Raw genomic sequence first — 23,723 nt, forward strand, 5'->3', positions numbered from 1 at the left:
AAATAAATAAAAACTTAAAAATAATGAAAACAGAACATCAAAGAGCACGTGGTAGATTATTAATATTCTCTTATAAATTAAATATTTCTGCCCTCCACTCCTCTCTCCCCTCCCCCCAATTCACATGTTGATTCCTTAACCTTCAATGTGGTGATACTTGGAGATGGAGCCTCAGAAGAAGCAGTAAAATGCAGTGAAGTCATAAGAATGGGGCTCTGAATCAATAGGATTAATGTTCTTAGAAGAGACATCAGAACATATTCCTCTCTCTCTTCTCTCTGTTTTCATCTCCATCTGCATATCTGTCTATGTCTATTTCTTTGTGTATGTCTATATCTTTCATCTCTATCACCTCATCTCCCTCTACATATGCACAAAGAAGCGAAGTGAGGAAGTGAGGACACAACAGCAAGTAGGATGAGACTATTTGTAAACCAGGAAGAGAGTCCTCACCAGAAACCACAAATGCTGGTGTCATGATTTCAGATTTCTAGCTCAGAATACTGTGAGAAAATAAATTTGTGTTGCTCAGGTTACCCAGTCTCCAATAACTTATTTAGTAGATTAGCCAAACTAGTACACATTCTAATATTTGATATTTGAAGCTTAGGTTATGTTTGAGTGAGATTCAAGGTTGGCAACGTGTACTCATTTGAAATCTTCTGGAGCTGTCAATATATATTCTTGCAGATATGTTCAGGAAGGCACTGAGAGAGGGGCTTTACTTCCAGCTACCATCCAGTTTCCAGCTCTCAATGCAGTCTTTTTCCTCATTGATGTAACAAAACAAAAGCATCAAATAGTTATCTTGGACCAACTTTAAGATAGGCGACAGAGAACATTTTATTGCATAATGGTATTGATGAAGTTGGGGTGCTGTCAGAGCTGGGAATGCATCCATTATGAACCTACTGGAGGACAAGCATAGAATCTTACCACTTACCTTTCTGCCACAAAGCTAAAAAATGTCAGGCAGGCAAAGAACAAAAGAGAGAGTAAACAAAGGAGAATGAGTTCATTTTTTATGTGATAAGATATTATCTCTGCAATTTTATGATTTTACTATTTTAGAAAATGTTTATACATTTATTTTTATTTATTTCAATGGCAGAGATATAGAGAAAGGTGGGGACAAATAGAGAGAGAGGGCTTCCATCCCCTAGTTCACTCTGCTAATGACCACAACAGCTGGGAGCAAGCTTTAAAATTCCAGCAAAGAACAAATAGGATATTTGAATAAGTTGAGTTTTTTCAATGCTTTTAAGTAGTATTTATTAAGATAACAAAGTTATCAAGGTGAATTTTTAATTAGTTTATTATTTACAATCTCGGTAAATATTCTGATGGGTCCAATTTTTAAGACAAGAATTAATAGGGATATCTTTCTATTTTGGCTATTAAAATGGACTTTAAAGCTTTGATAATTTGATAATATTGTAGGATCAGGCAAATGGACTGATTGAGGTAAACAGAAAGTTTAAGTGATAGACCAAACATGGTTCAATTAAAAGATATTAGAGAGGGGCTGGTACTCCACAGCTCTGGCATCCCATTTGGGCACTGGTTCAAGTCCTGGCTGCTCCATTTCTGATCCAGCTCACTGCTGATAGCTTGAGAAAGTAGTGGAAAATGGTCCAAGTGCTTGGACCCCTGCACTCAAGTGGGAAACCTGGTAGAAGCTCTTGGCTCCCTGTTTTCAATAGTCCCAGCTCTGGTCATTGCAGCCATTTGTGGAGTGAATTAGCAAATGAAAGACCCCTCTCTCTTTCTCCCTGCTCCCCACCCTGTAACTCTGCCTCTCAAATAAATAAATAAATCTTTTAAAAAAAGTATTAGAGAAAGAAAAGATAATTTAATATGTGGTGTTGGGAAACTGGCGAAATGAATGGCAGAAATAAAAGTCGATCCTTTTTAAGCATTGCCTAGAAAGCTGGATGTAGATGGAGTAAATTTATAAGTAAGTGAAATAAGTTACACACAACCTTTCAATGCTGTACCCTTTTGCCTTAGGTGAGCTACACATAATAATGTCATAAATGTGTTGACCATGTGTTTTGTACTAGACACTGTGTCATGTTTTATGAGTTTCATTTCAAACTCATAAAAACCTAAGTATTAGATGATGTGATTCAATATTTACATTTGCAGAAGGGCAGTACTAGATCAGAGATTTAATAATAAAATAGTGTAAACCTGCAAGAAGTAGAACAGAAAGAAAAAATCCAGACTCTTTGATGTCACTGTTGTTTTAAGGAACAACAGAAATGTTTTTACACAGACCTGCAAAGATGTAATTAAAAGCATTAACATGTGTGTGATATATACAGCATAGGTATAGAGACATGCACAAACTAGTCACAGATTGGAAAATTATTTGATGCAGCTTTTATAACTTAAAATGTAACATTTAATCTTCATATTAGTAACTTTCTTTCGTCTCACCATGCACCTATAAGACAGAATGATGCCTATGCCAACATACAAGTTTGCGAAACTGCTAGACATCATCACGTAGGAAGCCTATGTAGACATCTGAATAAGACTAGCTGTATTGCAATTCCTGAAAAGCACCTTTTTCCGCCTAGAATTAATTCCCTCTCCTTTATTTAAAAAGTGCTATACAATGTCACTGGACTTCTTACCTGTGTATGATTTACATTATGTGAGAATTCTGACACTCTTCTTCCCAATTTACCCCTGCCTGTTGCAAATCTGATCTTATTCTGGGACTGCAATTCTCATCACAACATGCTATTATAGAGGCTTTAAACTTGTTATCAACTTAATTTTTTTTTTTTTTTTGATCCACCTTCAGAGAGTTAGTCATACAGGCAGGCAGGAATTCTAGGATTTAGTTTAACCACTAGAAGAGGTAACACTGGATTTTCTCTGGCAGTAGAGTTAAGTATCTCGAGTAGTTGGCATTTAGCCACAGAGGAGAAACGCATTAATAAAATACTCTTTGTAAGTAAAATCTTCCCTCTAGTGAAAGTTACTTTCATGTCATCATTAGGTATTTCTCTGGTCTCCTAATTTCTGATTCTCCATACTCCTTTTTCCAAATAAACAGTTCTATGTGGAAATTGCTTCCTTAAATAAAATATGCACAGTATATAATATTTAAATTATCTACATAAATATAACTGCCTGAGTTTATCTAAAAGATTTTATGTTTTTACTTGAGTGCATTCCATAAGTTAAATTATCTTTTATGCTATGCTCTTAATAAAATATGTTTCATGTCAAAGTGAGTGCTGGAATTTTATTTTGGCCAATTAAAAACTGTTAGTAATGACTCCTAATCTTTTTTTAAGAATGTTTGTGTTAACACATAGCTATATGTGTTAATATTATTAAAAATTACTGATAGAGGGGCCGGCATTGTGGCATAGTGGGTAAAGCCGCTGCCTGCAGTGCCAGCATCCCATATGGGCACCAGTTCAAGGCCTGGCTGCTCTACTTCCCATCCAGCTCTCTGCTATGGCCTGGAAAAGCAGTAGAAGATGGCCCAAGTCCTTGGGCCCCTGCACCCACGTGGGAGACCCGGAGGAAGCCCCTGGCTCCTGCCTTTGGATTGGCACAGCTCCTGCTGTTGTGGCCATCTGGGGAATGAACCAGCAGATGGAAGACCTCTCTCTCTATGTAGCTCTGACTTTCAAATAAATAAATAAATAAATCTTTTAAAAAATTGGTGATAGAAAAAAAAGCATACAAATATAACCAATTTTTTTTCCATTTTTCTGTTAAAGATAGTTCTATTTTAATTATTTCCAAAAGACATAAACATAGGAATTCACTATATTACTTATTTTAAAATAGACAAAAATTTTAAGTATTAAATGAGATTAAGCACTTCTGTAATAGCTATTTATATGTAATGTGGCTATTTATATGTTGCCCTTTTAGCTTAAAAAGATATTAAGATAATTACTCTCCATAAAATTATCAATAGAGTTTTGAAAATCCACATAAATTTACTAAATATATCATTGTACCACTGTTAAGTTATAAAGATATTAGCATAATAAAATGCTCATTTTAAAATAAGAGAATTATAGCTTACCGTTGGTTCTCAGATCAGAGTGAAGTATTTGTTTTACCTGTTGGAAGAAGGAAGGAAGGTGAAGAAAGAAAAGGTTAGAACAGTATATATATATTACACCTGTTTCCTGTTTTGGCAAATTCTCGTTGTGCAAGTAAATCTTGGTCAACAAGGTCTGAAACAGCATTTGTCATACTAATAATCTCATATTTCATTGCTGGTTGTCCAACTGCAATTCTGACACTATTTGTTGATTTCTTGCAAGAGTTCCAAAACTAAACTAATATGCCTAATATTACTATTTTATGTTTGTTCTTTAGAGCTCATAAAATCTTACAATTTATTCATGTTTGAAAATTCTTGACCAAATCATTCTCATCACAAATTTCAGAGTTAATTCTTTAAGACTAAGGTTAAGCTTATGATTTACATAAATTCTGGAGAACACTATGTTTTCTTATGTAACTCTAATACATTATTAACAATTTGATGTGCTTTGTTTTACAGAATAATTTGTTCTTTTATCTGCTTAAATACAAGTACATATTGGCTTTCAGAACATAATGGCAAGTGATCTGTAATTTGTCGGTCTCCTGTTTTAAGTTTTCCTGGAATTGTTTTTTTATTTTCTTATTGTAACAATTCAACATAACATTGATCTATATACAAAATTATGATCATTTAAATCTGATAATTTATGAAAGTATTTAATTATTCCAGGTTTCTTTATATTTCTTAAAAAAAGAAGTTGGGGTAGGCCAATTATTTCATATTCACTTTCTCTCTAAAATGCAATAATATTAAATGTTTAGTTCTTATAAACAAAGGGGAATTTATTAATAAATTACATGTAGCACAACTATAGCACTGGGAGACATTTCTGACTGCCAAGCTAGCATACACCTTGCACCTTGTGGTGCTTTATTTGGAAATATTTGTTCATTTGCATGTTTATACTTACTTTTCTTGATTTGTTTGGCCAAAATATACAATAACAGACCAGTACATTCTCAACAGATATATTATTTAATTATAGTTAATCATAAGTTACAGACCTAGATACTGCTTTAAAATAATTTTTGAAAATGTTCTCTATATGGTACTTTAGATTTCAAGATTGCTATTACCATTTTTTTAGAAAGCTTTTATTTAATAAATATAAATTTCATAGGTACAGCTTTAGGAATATAGTGATTCTTCCCCCTACACCCACCCTTTCCCTATACTCCCTTCCCACCTCCTACTTCCTCTCCCACCCCATTATTCATTAAGATTTGTTTTAAATTATCTTTATATACAGAAGACCAACTATATACTAAGTAAAGATGTCAACAGTTTGCACCCACACAGACACACAAACTATAAAGTACTCTTTGAAGACAACTTATGTTTTCTATCTTAATTTCTCCAGGGAGGGGTCTATTGCTAATGCTAAAGTTACTCTTTGTTTCCAGTTTCTTTACAAACATACTTGGAAGAGAAACAATGTCTACTGAATAAATGCTTATATTAGATAAGTGTTGTATAATAGATCTATTGAGATGAAAAAAATGTGATTCCATACACAGTTCATTTTCACAAAGTATCTTAGGCTAATAGAAAAAAATCCTGTCTTTTTGGCTATTCTCACTATTAAATAATTATTTATTTATTGTAACAAATCAATCTATTTCAATTTCCTTCTTCAGTAAATTATTTTATGGGTTAAAATTGCTTCAATGTTACTTCTTTTGTTATTATCCATAACACCATCATTTCAGAAATTTTCAAAATTAGAATTTTATGCTCGCATGCACGCTCCCGGGAAGGGCCTGTCCCAGTCGGCTCTGCCCTATCACCGCAGCGTGCCCACCTGGCTGAAGCTGACGTCCGACGACGTGAAGGAGCAGATTTACAAACTGGCCAAAAAGGGCCTGACTCCCTCGCAGATCGGTGTGATCCTGAGGGACTCCCACGGCTTGGCGCAGGTGAGCTTCGTGACCGGCAATAAGATCTTGAGGATCCTGAAGTCCAAAGGGCTCGCTCCTGACCTTCCCGAGGATCTCTATCATTTAATTAAGAAAGCTGTTGCTGTTCGGAAGCACCTGGAGAGGAACAGAAAGGACAAAGATGCCAAATTCCGCCTGATTCTGATAGAGAGCCGAATTCACCGGTTGGCTCGATACTACAAAACCAAGTGGGTCCTCCCCCCCAATTGGAAATACGAGTCATCCACAGCCTCTGCCCTGGTGGCATAAATTTGTTTATGTGCTCAAGCAATAAAACAAACAAACAAACAAAAAATTAGAATTTTATTTACACCCAATATTCTAATTCAAACCTTAAAAATATTAGCACTAAACCAGTGCTGGAAATAAAATCTTAAGAACTGCAGCATCTGAGGTGCAATAAATACCAAAGTTCAGATTTATGACAAATGATAATTAATTTAATAATTTCTTCATTAATTTTGCCCTTTGCATAGGAAATGTGTCCATAATCTAGATATGGATATAGGGTCACTGGAATTAGTTGTGAAACACATGGTTAGATATATAGAGATTAATACCATCTACTGTGTTATCTTCAAATATCTGGGAGAAGGGTATTTGTGTCTTTGCTTAGACATATACACATATATCTGTACATCTCAGAGATTATTCAGTGTTGCTGGAAAAACTATGAGAAAGGAGGATTAATCTTTTGTTGCTGGATGAAAAAAATTTGAGAATTTTTTGAGCAATAAAAGATCAGTAGCATAATCAATAACAACATATGTACCTTCACAAATAAGTACAGCATAAACAGAACAGTGGTTGCATGTGAGAAAAGTATGAAAAAATAAAGACAACAATTGAGAATGAATCACTTGCAAATAATATTTTTTGGTAATGTTTCCCTATGAATCTTGGCAATATTTTCAAGTGTGAAGTTGACTGTAAATGGACAACCAATGTGTACAGCTGCTTGTATTAGTGCAATCTTCTATCATGCCAAGTATAAAATCAAACGTTATCCAACAAGGATAATATCATTAACCTGACCATGAAAATACATTTTATCTCACAAGGGATAAGAACTGTTTGTGTTAATGATGAGACTCAAAATGGTTGCTTTCTGTTCTTACTCATCTTTGCTTCTTTATTAGACATTTCAAGATTTTTTTTATCATGAAACATGTTAATTACATTCTCAAATTCTGTATTTGTACAAAATACTAATTTATTTCCATAAACTAAAATTGTTGGAGTAATCAGTAGTATTTTATATATGCCATGAGAGTTATACAAGCAAATTAGAATATTTCTTTAAAAGCTTGGCTGTACATCATTTCAGAAGCCTGATTACACATGCCTAGTTCTCAAAAATTCAAATATTAAATATTATATTGAAAATACTAACCAATTGTATTACTAGCCTTCAAATATTAGGGGTGGTGTATGTGAATGAGGATAGACTTTTTTTTTCTTTTTGTTTTTTTCTTTTTTATTAATGTATTTAATTTTATTTTATATAAGGAATACAAAGTATATACATTTCATATATACAAATTTAGGAATAAAGTAATTCTTCACATCTCACCCTCCTTCTCACTCACTCTCCCACTCTTTTTCCTCTTCCCTGTCCTATTTCCGTTCTCATTTTTTACAAAATAATAACTATTTTCAGTTAACTTTATACTCATAGAGTTCAACTGATAGTATGAAGAAAAAGAAAGCAAAACAAAAACAACAACAACAAAATATTATTCCTCAGCAGTCAAGACAAAGGCTGTTCAAAATCATCATATCTCAAAGTGTCAATTGCACTCCTATAGATTATCTTTTAGGTACTATCTTAGTTGCCACAGATCAAAGAGAACATATGATATTTGTCTCTTTGGGACCTGCTTATTTCACTAAGTGTAAACTTGATCTTAGCCAAAAGGCCGAGAAGCAATGATATCTATATCTATAGATATCTATATCTATATGAGATATATATATAGATATAGATATATTTATATCTATATATATCTCATATAGATATAGATATTTATATAGCCATATTATATATTTATATTAATATAGACATATCTATATTAGATATATTTATATCTATAGATATATATATCTATGTATATCTATCTATATCTATAGATATAGATAGATAGACAGCCTTGATGTCACAAGTTGATGTGTTTGTTTAAACAGAATAAATGTGAAAAACCAACTTGTTTCTTTAAATGAATTATAGACACATTTCATTAAATTATTTTCTTTTTAGCTTGTTCCATTTCTTTATCTCCATCACTTTCTATCACTTAAGCCACAATTCAAATGCTATCTTCTAGTTGCTGAACTATATTTCTGTTTCTTTACCATATTCCTATTGTTTTCATCATGACATTTTATTGGGAGAAATATGAAGTTTATTGACGTTAGAAAAGAACTTCTATTGGCCAGCGCCGTGGCTTAACAGGCTAATCCTCCGCCTTGTGGTGCCGGCACACCGGGTTCTAGTCCCGTTTGGGGCACCAGATTCTGTCCTGGTTGCTCCTCTTCCAGGACAGCTCTCTGCTATGGCCCGGGAGTGCAGTGGAGGATGGCCCAAGTGCTTGGGCCCTGCACCCGCGTGGGAGACCGGGAGAAGCAGCTGGCTCCTGGCTTCGGATCAGCGAGATGCGCCGGCCGCAGCGGCCATTGGAGGGTGAACCAACGGCAAAAAGGAAGACCTTGCCGGCGCCGCGGCTCACTAGGCTAATCCTCCGCCTTGCGGCGCCGGCACACCGGGTTCTAGTCCCGGTCGGGGCACCGATCCTCTCCCGGTTGCCCCTCTTCCAGGCCAGCTCTCTGCTGTGGCCAGGGAGTGCAGTGGAGGATGGCCCAAGTGCTTGGGCCCTGCACCCCATGGGAGACCAGGAGAAGCACCTGGCTCCTGCCATCGGATCAGCGCGGTGCGCCGGCTGCAGTGCGCCTACCGCGGCGGCCATTGGAGGGTGAACCAACGGCAAAGGAAGACCTTTCTCTCTGTCTCTCTCTCTCTGTCCACTCTGCCTGTCTAAAAATTAAAAAAAAAAAAAGAAAAAGAAAAAAAAAAAGGAAGACCTTTCTCTCTCTCTCTCTCTCACTATCCACTCTGCCTGTCAAAAAAAAAAAAGTATATAAAAAAAGAAAAGAACTTCTATTATACATATAAATCCATTCCTAGACCATAATAGCCATCTATTTATAAAGCCCTTCATGCTTGTACATTCCTAATATAAAAGAATTTCTTCTATGATGAGATTTCAGGAGAACTCTGACAGGCCCAGAGGCCTCAAAAGTAACTCATCCATTAACTTTTTGAGACTGGACATTCCATTTGGTTGAAATACCATACACAACAGAAAGACATTCATCACATTACTGGAAGTGGATTAGTGTAGAATGGATGACAAAGATACACTGGGTAGTGGGTGGGTCAAAATATTGGACTTACATACATGCTTATCCTTTGATTCTGACTAGTTGAGTCATTTACCTATATGAATAGTTTAACTAGTTCAGCAGGTTGTTGTCAAAGTAGGAAAACACTTTGGGAAGGAGGTGTTTTATAAACATGTAGTTTCAAATTAGATAATGTAGATATTTCTGGAAAAAGCTACAGAGCAGGAAACAATTCTATTCAAAGTAAAAATTACAGATAATTGACTTTTTCCTTAAAGAAAAAGTGAGGTATAAGAGAAAAATGTTATAGTGAGTAATACTCTTATTTTATCAAGGGGTAATACTCACATTTTGTAGAATTTTAAGGAGAGATGATGTTTTGATTCTGCCATTTCTTTCTTTTTTTTTTTTAAGATTTTGTTTATTTATTTGAGAGGTAGAGTTACAGACAGTGAGAGGGAGAGATAGAAAGGTCTTCCTTCCATTGATTCACTCCCTAGATGGCCACAACGGCTGGAGCTGGAGCTGCGCTGATCGGAGGCCAGGAGCCAGGTGCTTCTTCCTGGTCTCCCATATGGGTGCAGGGGCCCAAGGACTTGGGCTGTCTTCCACTGCTTTCCCAGGCCATAGCAGAGAGCTGGATTCGAAGAGGGGAAGCCAGGACTACAACCAGCGCCCACATGGGATTCCAGCGCCTCAGGCAGAGGATTAACCTACTGCGCCATAGCACAGGTCCCTGATTCTGCCATTTCTGTTAAGACTTTTTACCTCCATCTTATCCTTCTTAGATCCAACTAACTTCTTTTTTTTTTTAATCAATTGTATTGAGGTAAAATGTATGCATGATAGAATGATCCAAATTTACTTGGGCAGTTCTATGAGGTTTGAGATGTGTTTGGTGATTCCAGCACAATAAAAATAAAAAATATTTGCATTGCCCTTAATTTTTCCCTCATGCCTCTTTGCAGGAAGCTCCCTTCTTCACTCCCGATCCAGACAAGTGGTGTTGATTGTATTCTGTATCTGAAGATTAAATTCATATAAATGGAATTGCATGGTATTGTAGTATCTACTCAAGGTGGTGTGTTTGAGATTCATCCGCTTGTATATATTAGTCCAACTAATTTCTAATCATTCTGAAGGGAATCCCAGGGTTACACAAAGAGCTATATTCTACAATAACTATGAGATCCCAGGGGTCTCCTTAATGTCATTTGAAGTTCTGAGACCGTCTTAGGAATAAGAGAGCATTATCCTTTTTCATCCAGGGAAACTCTATATTCCTCTTTTCTCCTGTTTGGGTCCCTTGTGTCTCATGTCTATTACCTTCCTTTACCTGCTGCACACTTGTTAAATAACATCTTTGTTCTTTTATCATTAATATTCACTTTATAAACAGGTCTTAGAAATATTAGTTGACAAATTACCACTACTCTCACCCCTTACTGCTCTCCTTCCCCTACTGCAGAACTAGTTTGGCCCTTACCCTCAGGACTCCCTTGAACTTTTCCAAAATCAGGAAAGAAATAAATCTATGCATGGTATACCAGTTCCATCTTGGAACAAGCTCAGGTGCTATGATTTGAACATTTTCTAAGAATAAATATCTATGTTGCACTGATTGTGTAGTATTTTGAATATTTTCCTTGAGAATAAGTAATCTCCTTTTTAGAACGTACAATTGCTTTGTAATTTGGCTCCTTCTTACCACGTTTCTTGTATAGTCCTTACCTCCTTCCTTTCACACCTGCTTCCTGGGTCATTATCTTTCCTTAATTTTGTTCTTCCAAGAGTGTGCTAAATATTTGTAATTCAGTTTAATTCCATTTTTTCATGATGGTCTTCCCTAGTTCATGTAGGCCAATTTGAATGCTTTCCTTGTTCTCAATTTCATTTAGCATATTTCTCCTTTTCAGTATTTTTTGGATTATGGCTTTCAATTTATATGTCCATCTCACTTCTAGATTATTTTCTTGATTGCCAGGCCAAAATGTTTTCATGAGTGGTCCTTATACTTTTCCTGTATGTATATTGATTGTATGAAAAGTGAATACCTTCTGAAAAAGTACATAACTATGAAAAAAGGTGGTTAAGATTAGTCAGATGGGGTTAATGAATGTGATACAATGTGAACTGAACTTTGAACAAAATTGAAAGATTAGAGTGAATATGAGGTTGATTCATACTCCCAATGAGGTAATAGCAAAAGAAAAACGCAGGAAAAGAAATAAATACATTAGTTCTTGGAAAATGACATTATTGGGTTAGTAAGTGAATGAGATAGAAGGAAGAAAAGTATTCTTCCAGTTTTATTCTTTTATGCCTATGTGTTGAGTTTTGAGCTGCACTTCTAAAACCAGTAAGAAGAAAGCTTTAGTTCCTCACTATAATCTCGGGTTTGTAACAACTGATACTTTGTTATTCTTTGGGCTTCCTTTCAGCTCCAGACAATAGCACCATCTGTGTCTCAGAACAATGCAAATCCATGGTAAGTATTCCCTAATCTTTCCATGCATGTGCCTTCCTTCTCTCAAAGGTCAGCTGATGGCTGCTTTAGCCTCCTGCTTCATTATCTCTTAAAGCTTGTAGATCTTGGCCAAATGTGAAGTTCTCTTCCAATTAAGACTCAAGGAATAAAGAAATCCATTATCTGGAAGTCATTAGAGCTCATTGTGGTTCCTTGTACTTTGATATGTGACCTTTTTATGTTTGCTTTAATCATTCATTGGGGTCCAAAGGTTATGGATGACTTAATATAAGCCAATTCTTGTGACTGCGAATCCGTCTAGCCTGCCTTTCAAGATAACATCTTGTTTGCCTTTAATGTGAAGCCTATGGATTAACTGCAGTTGTCTACTTCTTAAAGATAATAATTGTCTTTAAAATACTCATGGAGTGAGAATAAGCTAGCCTTCTTTGGATTATTAACATGTATTCTAGAAGTTTATTGTTTCTTCCAAAGTACACAAAAATAAAGTGACCTATGTTCATTTCATTGTACTCAAACAAAAGCAGACTTTTTTTAAAAACTGAGTTTACATAACAAATGATAAACTTGTATATGTGATTGACAAGTATTGAACTGTTTGTGTAGGGTGAGATCATATTATTTATTCAAGTTATATTGTCCTTAGCAAATTTATTATTTTTATGGTACAAAGAACCTTCTCTTTCTAAAAATGGTTTGATCAACACAAAATATTTATACTTATTATGAGGCATAAGGTGATGTTTTGACTCATCTACATATTGAGTAATGATCAACTAAGGGTAATTAGCACTTCTTTTCTGCTTGGGGAAGGTTTAGATATAACCTCCACATGCTGACTTCCAATTTCAAACTCTCCTCTATCTTGCATTGTATATTTATATATTCTGGTTATTTATCCACATGATTGCACTACTTCCATAGTACCTTTCGGCAGAGATAAACTTGAAAGGAGAACACAAAATGTGTGAGCATGGTTCTCAACATTAGTTCTGAGCTGTCTTTTAACTCACCCACTACTCTCCAGAAATATTTTTTTTTCTACTAATAGCACCTTGTGATGCTCAATCAGTCATGCTCATCCTCCCTTGTGATGCTTCTCCGACCACACTGGGCCTTTTCATATTTCTCAGTGAAAGACCACACCTACTTTAGGGATTTTGTATGTACCTTTTTCTCCATATCCTCATTGTAACTGGGGTGAGGTAAAAACTCACTGTGGTTTTTATTTGCATTTCCTTGTTGACTAGTGATCCTGAGCATTTTTTTCATGATTCTATTGTTAACTTGATTTCCTCCCTTGAAAAAAGTCTGTTCATGTCATTTGCCCATTTATTAACTGGTTTGTTGTTTTTGAGTTTCTTGAGCTCCTTATCTTTGTTGGATATTAACCCTTTATCAGAAGCACAGTTTGCAAATATTTTCTCCCAATCTGTCAGTTGCCTCTTCACTTTAAGTGCTTCCTTTGCTCTTCAGAAGCTTCTTAGCTTGATGTAATCCTATTTTTCTTCTTTTGTCTTTAATAATTTTGCATCTAAAGTCTTATCCAAGAAGTCTTTTTAATTTTTTTTATTGGACAGATTTTATAGATAGTGAGAGAAAGACAGAGAGAAAGGTCTTCCTTCCGTTTGTTCACCCCCCAAATGGCAGCTACAGCCGGAGCTACGCTGATCCAAAGCCAGGAGCTGGGTGCTTACTCCTGGTCTCCCATGCGGGTACAGGGGCCCAAGCACTTGGGCCATCCTCCACTGCACTCCCGGGCCACAGCAGAGAGCTGGACTGGAAGAGGAGCAACCAGGACTAAAACCCGGAGCCCATATGGGATGCCGGCACTGCAGACGGAGGATTAACCAAGTGAGCCATGGCGCCAGCCCATCCAAGAAGTCTTTGACTAGGCCAATGTCTTGTAGAGTTTCTCTTATGGTTTCCTCCAGTAATTTGATGATTTCAGGTATTAGGCTTAGATCCTTGAACTATGATTATAAATTGATTTTTTGTGTAGGGTGTAAGATAGGGATCTTGTTTCACAGTTCTGGATGCAGAGATTCAATTTTCCCAGCGGCATGTTATGAAGAGACTTTCCTTTCTCCATAGAGTGATTTTAGCTTGTTTGTCAAAGATTAGTTGGATTATTCTCTGGGGTTTGCACTCTGTTCCATTGGCCAACAATTCTATCATGTCTATTTTTGTGCCAGAAACAGGCCTTGTAGAATGTCTTGAAATGTGGTATTGTGTTGCCTCTGGCTTTGCTTTTGTTGTTGTTGTTGTTGTTTTTTAAAGATTTATTTTATTTATTTAGAAGACAGAGTTACACAAAGAGAGAGGTCTTCCATCCTCTGGTTCATTCTCCAGATGGCTGCAAAAGCTGGAGCTGTGCTGATATGAAGCCAGGAGCCAGGAGCTTCCTCCAGGTCTCCCATGTGGGTGCAATCTTCTACTGCTTTCCCAGGCCAATGCAGAGAGCTGGATTAGAAGAGGAGCAGCCGGGTCTTGAACCAGTGCCCATATGGGATGCTAGCACTTCAGGCCAGGGCTTTAACCCATCACACCATAGTGCCGGCCCCTGGCTTTGCTTTTTTTTTTTTTCCAAGATTGTTTTGACTATTCAGAGTCTCTCAGGTTTCCTATGAATTTTACTATAGCTTTTCCTAGATCTGTGAAGAATTTCCTTGGTATTTTGATTGGGATTACATTGAATCTGTAAATCATGCTGTATACAAATTTTTTAAAAAATTACACACAGTGCTAATTTCAATTTTGTCTCTTTCTAATTCCATTATCAGATGCTAACTCTCTGTTTTAATTTTCTTTTTTAAGATTTTATTTATTTGTTTTAGAGACAGAGTTACAGACAGAGAGGAGAAGGGACAGATAGAAAGATCCTCCATCTTCATGTTCACTCCCCAAATGGCCACAATGGCTCACTCTCCAAATGGTCACTTTTTTTTTTTTTTTTTTTTTTTTACTATCTGCAAAAGCAACCAAATCTCAACTTTAAACATACAAGTCGAAACAAGCAAACAGGGAAAGAAAAGCAAACCAGGTATTTACTTGCATGGATTTGTTAAAAAGATTTATTTATTTGAAAGGCAGAGTGAAGGGAAGTCAAAGAGGGAGAGAGATTGAGACATAGAGATAGAGATAGAGATAGAAAGAGAGAGAGAGAGAGAGAATCTTCCATCTACTAGTTTAAACGGCTGCTGTGGCTAGGCTGAGCTCCAAAGACACAGTTAACAAAAAATCACTCATTTTGAAGAAAATCATGGGACCGGCACTGTGGTGTAGCAGGTAAAGCTGCCCCCTGCAGTGCCAGCATCCCTCATGAGCACTGGTTGGAGACCCAGCTGCTCCACTGACAATCCAGCTCTCTGCTATGGCCTGAGAAAAGCAGTGGAAGACGGCCCAAGTCCTTTGACCCCTACACAAGCATGGGAGACCTGAAAGAAGAAGCTCCTGGTCCTGGCTTTGGATTGTCCCAGCTCTGGCCGTTGTGACCATCTGGGGAGTGGTAAGCAGATGGAAGACCTCTCTCTCTACCTCTGCCTCTCTGTAACTCTGCCTTTCAAATAAATAAATATTAAAAATAAAAGAAAATCACAGTGGCTAGTAATTCCAAGTTTTTATAAATATATCAAAATAAACATTAAATTTTTTCAGCAAATATAATTGCTACAGTTTAAAAAAATTAACATCACATATCATTTTTGCTTTATTAAAACTGCTATCTTCTAATCAATCACCAATAAATAAAACATTCAATTTTCATTACCATTACTTTCTTTTAAAAATATTACATATATTTTTAGAGGAAATAACTATCATTAGACAAAATTTGATTCACAATTTTGATAGACTTTTCTAAATCAACTACCCATTTTTCTCACCTCTGGATAGATATAAGAATCTTGTAGAGAATAAAAGATCACCATGAGGTATTAAAGTAACCCACCTCAGGATATCGAAGGCCATGATGCTTTCTTTAATCTCTCCTTTCTTCATGGTTTGATAGAGAGCAAATGACCAAATGGGTCCTCTTTTTGAGCAAGCATGGAGGCATTATGAAAAAAAAAAAAATGATTTTTGTTATTGAGGTATTCAGGGGCCATATTTCATACAGATTTGTTTCTGAATAAAATTTTTGGGTGAAGGGTAGGAGGTTTCATCTTTTAGAGCATTTTAAAAACCTTAATTCTTCAGAAAGTCTGTAGGGCTTCGGTGTGAGTTAGAGAGGGCTGGTGTTGTGGTATAGCAGTTAAGCAGCCACCTGTGACACTATACCCCATATTGGAGTACTGGTTTGAATCTTGGCTTCTCTGCTTCTGAACCAGCTCCCCACTAATGTGCCTGAGACGATGGCCCAAGTACTTGGACTCCTGCCACCCACTGGGGGACTCAGATGTAGTTCTTGGCTCCTGGCTTATTCTTGGTCCAGTCCCAACCGCTGTGGCTTTTAGGGGAGTGAATGAGTAGATGGAAGATCACTTTCTCTCTGTCTCTTCCTCTTGCTCCCTGTTTTTCAAATAAATAAAACAATATTTTAAAATAAAGAGTTAGCAAAACTTGCGCACTTCCAAGGGAAAAATTGAAGCTTGGTTTTATTTTCCTAACTCCAGGATCAGTGGAGAAGTCCTCAAAAGGACTGGCTACTTAATTGTGGGAGGAAGTGTCCAGTAAATGGTAGGCCTCATAATCAAAATTATTAGTTATTTCAAGGAATCAAGAATAGAGCATTAAATCAAATTCAGAGCTTTTCTTAGAATGCTACCTGTGTGACTACACAGGTCAAATGTCCATGAAGTTGACTCTACCTTCAGGTTTCTTTTAAGATTGCAAAGCTCTAATCTGCATAGGAATGGAAGCTAAGGGTTCAGAGCAGGAACTAAAGAATAAAGGTTTTGCAGTTCTTTGGAGCATTATTTTTATCTTTAGTAATCAAGCACGTTAAATGATATATATGAGAGAAATGAAGGATGCTGGAGTAATGGAAGTCTTTAAAGAGTAACGAGAATAACAAAGTGTGGTTCTACAAAAGTAAAAAACTAGCAAGATATTTTGGAACTACATGGCCCTCATTTTGCTAATAAGAAGGGAATAACACAAAATTGACCATTATATGTCACCGTGACATAACATACCTCATCTATGTTATGCAGTATGGTCAACCCTCACATCTAAGAGTTCTGCAGATTCAACTATTAGCTGGTCAAATGTATTTGAAAATAGATTGGTCTGTACAAAACATGTACAGAATTTTTTCTTGTCATTACTCTTTAAATAACATAACAACTATCTATATAGAATTTACATTGTATGAAATATTTTTAAATATTTATTTGAAAGAGTGACACACACACATACACAGAGGAGAGAGAGAGAGAGAGAGAGAGAGAGAGAAAGAGAGAGAGAGAGAGAGAGAGAGAGAGAGAATCTTCCATCTGTTGATTCAACTCCAAAAAAGCCGCAAGAGCGTGGTCTGGACTAGGCCAAAACCAGGAGCCAGGTACACCATTTGGGTCTCCCGTATGTTTTTCAGGGGCCTAAGTCCTGGGACCATCCTCTGTTGACTTCCCAGGTGTTATTTTCAGCAAGACCTGAAGTAAAGCAGCTAAGGCTCAAACCAATAACTCATAAGGGATGCCAGTGGCAGTTTAACATGTGGTGCCACAATGCCAGCTCCTTGTTTTAATATTGTTAGTGATCTAAGATGTTTTAAAGTACATGAGAGGATGCATATAGGTAATATGCAAATACCATACCATCTGATACCAGGGACTTGAGAAACTTCAGATTTTGATATCTGTGGGATCTTGGTACTAGTCCCCTGTGGATACTGGGGGAATTTTATACTTATAATGAATTAACAACATTTGTTCATTTTTCTCTCATACACATAGATCTTTGAACTCTTGGGGGAATTGACTACAGTTATACACCATATAATTATGCTTCTGTCAAGGTAGGATCACATAGTTTATGGTGGTCACATAAGATTATAAAGGAGCTAAAACATTCCTATTGCCTAGTGACATCATAATTTGCAATGTTATTGCATTACTCATGTTTGTGACGGCACTGCTGTAAAAATTCCTATGTATAGTAAGTTACTTAAAAGGTCTAGCAGAGGATAAAGGACAGATCCCTGGACACTCCAGTATTCAGAGGTTAGAAAGATAAGAAGGAACTAGCAACTGGGACTGAAAGAGCAGTCTGAAATGAAGGCGGAAACCCAGGAGAGTGTAGCGTCAGGGAAGCTAAGAGAAGGTCTTTCAGAGAAGAGGAAAATAGCTACGAGAGATACTGTGGCAAGGTCAGAATGTAAATCAGAGTACATCAGAAAATGCCCACTGAAAGGACGTCCTGTACAACCAGTCCAGAATTCAGAAAATAGCCCTGGGCTTTGGGATCCCAGTCAGAGCAGCAATTGCCTACATCCTTTACCACAGGTATAGAGAAAGCAGAGAAGAGCGGCTGACATTTGTTGGGGAGAATAACATTGAGATTGAGACACAGGTTCCCCAGGAGGCTATGAAGCTCATCACTGGCAAGCAAGAGCCAATACTAAACAGACAGGTACTCTGATCAATGTGAACACAGAGGATGTAAGCAATGAACGAGTGATGCTTACCAGTGGTTTTCCTCTTCAGGTGTGAAGGCCAAAGTCCACAAGTTTCTGACAGAAAATACCCCAATGCCTAAGCAGCTGTCAGTTCCCAAGTGATCTGTGGCCAGAGTCATAGGGAGAGGTGGCAAGACCATTCGTTCTGTCTGGAAGGCCTCTGGAGCTAAAATTAACTGTGGCAAAGAATCAGAGGAGATGTTAATACTATCAAGACATAAAAATCTCAGGAACACAGAGGGAAGTGCCAGCAACCAGCCAGAGAAAAATTAAGATAAAGAACTTAGAAAGAGGATTGTCTATTCTAAAGAAACCAGAGTCCCATGAAATCAGCCAATCAGTGTGAAAAGGGAGGAAGTAACAGAGACAGGAAGAGGTGGAGAGTCAGTTTGTGGAATAGCAACAATTCTAGCATGGAGCAAGCAGTGCTCCTGGCGGTTTCTCCCCACAAAGGAAGTGATGACATGGTTATCGTAGGGTCAAAAGGGGATAGCTGGGAGAAATATAATGATGGCAGTTTTCAGAAGTCTGGAGTCCAGGTCAGTCCAGAGATGTCCATGTTTGAAATCTCCTGTTCTGACTTCAGTTTCCATGCTTATGAGTACCTGGAAGTCTATTTCTCTGCATCTGAATAGACCCACCACTACTGGATCCAAATCATTGGCTCCCTTAGCCTGCAGTTTTATATGGGTATCAATGAGATGACCCAGCCCTATGAGAACAGTGGGCCTGAGGACATGACTCTGTGTGTGGGAGACATTGTAACAGCACATTTACCTAAAACATGGTTCCTGGCATTGAGCCCAGAATCTTGTACTTTGGAGAATGAGAACTTAGGAAATTATGGTAGCTGTCAACTGAGGGATCTCAGGGCTCTCAAAAATGACTTCCTGAGTATTCCATTCCAAACAGTAGGATATGATCTGGCACAGATTGTCCCCTCTGGTGAATAATGGGACAAAGGAGCTTCGGATGAGCTTGACAAACTCATTCACTTATCTGAATGAAAGCTCCTGGTGACCAAGATCTCTGGCTATAAACAGACAGGAATCTCAGCTTGGCCAGAGAGCTACCTTTAAGAGACTAGCAATGGGAAAAACTTGCTATTGGGCTAGCATTTGTTTGGAAAGGATCTGCAATTGAACTTCCTGATGATGCAGAAAAGATCAGAGTTGTTCAGAAATGTTGAAGGATGGGACCCTGGAAGCAGATGCCCCTCTAAGAGGCATGCTCATGGAGACCAACAAGAGCATTGGAGAGATGGCAATATTCTGTTCTGCCTCAACTTATCAGAGATTGCCTGTCTGTTTGGTGAAGGTAAACTTGAAGATGAAGTCTGAGTTTCAATTGGCTCAGCCATCAGCTTAGCTTTGATTTGGTTCCTGGTGAAATAGAAGTCTATTATAAAAAGATCCAGGCAGCCTTCCTTAATTGGACAAATGGTCTTTTTGTGGACCAAATTAATTTTCTCTTTCCATTGGACCACCAGAAATAGTGTGGGGAAGGATACAAATATACCTCCTCCCCTCTTCACCCCCTCAGTGAATATGAATGTGTTGCTACCAGGCTCTTCAGTGTCAGGCTATGTCCCTCTGCCAGCTATAATGCACATTACTGCTAGGTTGTTTCCTTTTTGAAGTTGGGAAACAGCCAAGGTTTGGTTATTAGAAGTGATGATTCTGCAGATTCCTGATTCACCTCATCAGGTGACTCTGGTTAAAGGAAGTATTTAAGTGAACTCAAAACTGGGGACTCAAATACTGCAGTTGAGTCAGAAGACAAAAGCAACATGAATACATGAAAAAGTTTCAGGAAGTAAGAGAATGCTGCCTCCAAGCCTCAGTTGCTGATGTTATTAGAAATGGGGCTTTGAAAGAGTGGTCCAGTTATTTCTCTTCAAAATTTAGTTTAGTTAAAATAAAGAAAGGAGAGGAAACTCAGGAAATATGATAAATTGCTAGTGTAATATCTATATGTATAGATATGTACCAAAAGACACATACAGTTCTGTGTGAATCATTTGAGGGATTCTCTATTGAATAAAGTTCCCAAGAAAGATTAAAAAACTATAGCACATGCACCTTAATAATGAATATTAAATTTAATAATGAATATCAAAGACTATATAACTGGTTTATGTATTATTGTAGACTATTTTGCCACTATTTTAGAGTGTACCCTTTCTACTTATTAAAAAAAAAAGCTAATTGTAAAATAACCTCAAGCAGGTCTTTGGAAGGTGTCCATGAAGCAATGTTATCATAGTAGATGACAGCCCCATGATGGTTTTGACTCTGGAAACCTTCCAGTGAGAGAAGATATAGATGGGAAATGCAAGGATACTGGTGATCCTGACCTTGTGTAGACCTAGGCCAATATGTATTGGCAGATTAATCTTGGACAATAACTCTTGATTCCAGTTTCCTGATAATGCATCAAAATACTCTTATCTTTTAATTGCATTTTCCACAGCCATTTTCAAGTTCCTTCCCATAAGGGAAATGAAAAAAATAGGAACAATATAAGGGATAATGGAAGGAATTATGGATGTTTTGCTATTTGAAAAACAACCTTGATTAATTTTAAATATATATAACAATTTGAAGGCAACTACCAAAAATAGCAAGAAAAAATACATTTATATACCAGGAAAGGAGAATATCAAATCTTAGAAAACTCTCATTTAAAACCACAAAAATGCAGACACAGAATGAAAGACAAAAAAATGGAATAAAAATATAATGAATAAAAAAGTGACAAATATGGTAAATATCAATCCAATTGTATAAATAACCACTTTAAATATCAATCTAAATATACCAGTGCTGAAGTTGTTTTTATGGGTGGGACAGTGTGACAGGAGCATATGGAAACTCTGTACTTTCTGCGCAATTTGCTGTGTACTTCAAGCTGCTCTAAGAAAAGAAAGTCTTTTAACACATATGCACACACACACAGCAAGGTTTTCTAATACAGTGAAAAAATACTCTAAAAACAATATAAGAAAACAAGACAAACTTAAAACTGAGATAACATAGCAACAACCCAGCTAGATCTGAAAAAGAATGTTGGTATACAAATTAAAAAATATATTTTGATTCTTCACTTAAGAGTAAGATAGAATAGTAGAGACAGGATAGGGTGCCTTCTCGGAAAAAAACAAAACAGAAAAACTAGATAAAATCTTTGAAACAATACTTGAGCTAGAAAACAAATGAGTTTACAGCAAATCTAATTACTGTCTGGAGAGTTTCCAGGCCACACAGAAGGAAGGGCAACCCAGGTGGATCTTCTGAGCTCTGAAATGACAAGGTGCAAATTAAAACATTCTGTCCCTCTCATCCAGCTATCCATCTATCTGTCATCTCTCTGACTTCCATATTTATCATTTATCACTCCTATTTTTATCAGGTATTTCTACCTTTCCATATTTGTCATTGTCACACATTGATTTAGGCAACACAAAATATGCTATGATATCTATATTTTTAAAAGCTAAGATTTGAAATTCCATAAAAGCAAAGTCAAGGGAAACATAAAGCCATGAATAATAGCACCTGCTCTTATCTTTTAAAACATATTTAATCAAAGCTTTATTTGCTAATGCTACTTGAAATTAGCTGTTTCATAACAGATATATTTATTAAAATACACATAAAAATGAATGAAATGCACTGTTGAAGCACATGAATTAAGTAACCTAAATTGCAACCTTGGGCAAAACAAATAACTCCATACTTCTAAACTAAAACATCAAGGCAAAACCACAACGTTGTGGTACTATCGTAATTATAAATGTGTTAAAACAATTGGTTTTAATAGACAAAAACTAAAGATTTTCAATGTATACAATTATAATGTATAACTATAACATCATTAAAACTGTATGAAATATCTATAAAAATGTACACCTATATCATATATGCATGTCAATGATAGACTCTTGTGTCTATGTATACACGTATATATTCACAGACATCTTTTTCTTTTCTAAGTCTGTATTGTATTCTCAACACCCTTCCATGTTCTAATCTAAGACACTGGATCCTTTTGCTAAACTTTTGATTATTTTATCTCTCCTTCTAATGCTATTTAATATTGTGTACTAGTGTTAGTAGAATGCCATATTTTCTTGCACTTAACATTTTATGTTCCATCTCATGTTATTGTCTTCTTTCTTAATTTATTTTAACTTCTTTCATGAAGTTTTTGTTTTCTTTTCTAAATTCCCTTCTTTCTCTTATGGTAAACCATCAAGACTAGTATTCTAGATTCTTCCAAAGTGTTTGAAATTTTTATATGTTTCTTATTTTGATATCATAAACTCACCTTTTATTATTCATAATTTTAGTGTTGATTTTAACTGATCCCATGATATCCCAGCCAGAGATAAATCTCTCAGATTTCCTAACAGCAAACTGTAATCGTATTACTAAGTTCAGGCCAAAGGGGTATATGTAAATGTAAAATAGTGTGACTTCCAATGCTTTTCCCTGAAGATAGGATACCCACCTGGATTCTTCTTTGCCTACCCAGTGGTCTGGAAAGCGGTCATGTGTTGGTTGATTTTCTACTTTTCAGAGATGCAAGCCATGTACAGGTGATAAAAGAGCAATTTTGCAACAGTGGGTCCTTAGATGAGCTCAAGAGATGTTTACATATCTGTACGCACTTGGAATGTTAGGTGAAAAAGAAGTGACTTTCTATGTTGATGGAGAAGCTATATATTTAAGTCTATTTATTACTGTAGATCAGAGTAGTTGAAAATTTCTAGACCTTAAAATTGAGATTTGGGGCTGCATAATTCTTTGTTGTGAGAGGTAGCAAAGGAGTATTGTAGGCTGTGGAGTAGCGTCCTTAGCCATTATTATTGGATGCCTATAGCAACCCTGATTGTGACAAGCAAAAATGTCTCCAGACTTAGACATAAGTTTGTAAACTAATTACCACAGCAATTGCTCCCTGTAGTGGGTGTTCCCTTAAAAAATCCACAAAATAAGTATCCAATTAGGGGTCTGGTAAGAGAAAGTAAATATGGAAGGCTGGAAGGTAGTGGCATTTAGTAAAAGTGTTGTCTGTGCTATTGTAATAGGCCGAATATGTTCCTGCAGAAACTGAAACTGCAAGGCAAGTGCTTTGAAAGATGCAAAATATCAGCATATTTTAGTTGTGACATGCTGTTTTAGCAAA

General features: G+C 36.5%; 1 protein-coding gene and 1 pseudogene across 1 annotated transcript; both read left to right on the forward strand.

Annotated features, from left to right (window-relative positions):
- Positions 1–5,832: 5,832 nt before the first annotated feature.
- Positions 5,833–6,301, forward strand: LOC133756907 (small ribosomal subunit protein uS15-like). Its single transcript, XM_062187523.1, has one exon. The coding sequence runs from the start codon at positions 5,833–5,835 to the stop codon at positions 6,277–6,279; it is 447 nt and encodes a 148-aa protein (XP_062043507.1). The 3' UTR covers positions 6,280–6,301.
- An 11,953-nt stretch (positions 6,302–18,254) lies between these two features.
- LOC133756908 (tudor and KH domain-containing protein-like) lies at positions 18,255–19,873 on the forward strand (annotated as a pseudogene).
- The last annotated feature ends 3,850 nt before the right edge of the window (positions 19,874–23,723 follow it).

The sequence above is a fragment of the Lepus europaeus genome, chromosome 3 (genome assembly GCF_033115175.1).
Source record: "Lepus europaeus isolate LE1 chromosome 3, mLepTim1.pri, whole genome shotgun sequence".
NCBI lineage: Eukaryota > Metazoa > Chordata > Mammalia > Lagomorpha > Leporidae > Lepus > Lepus europaeus.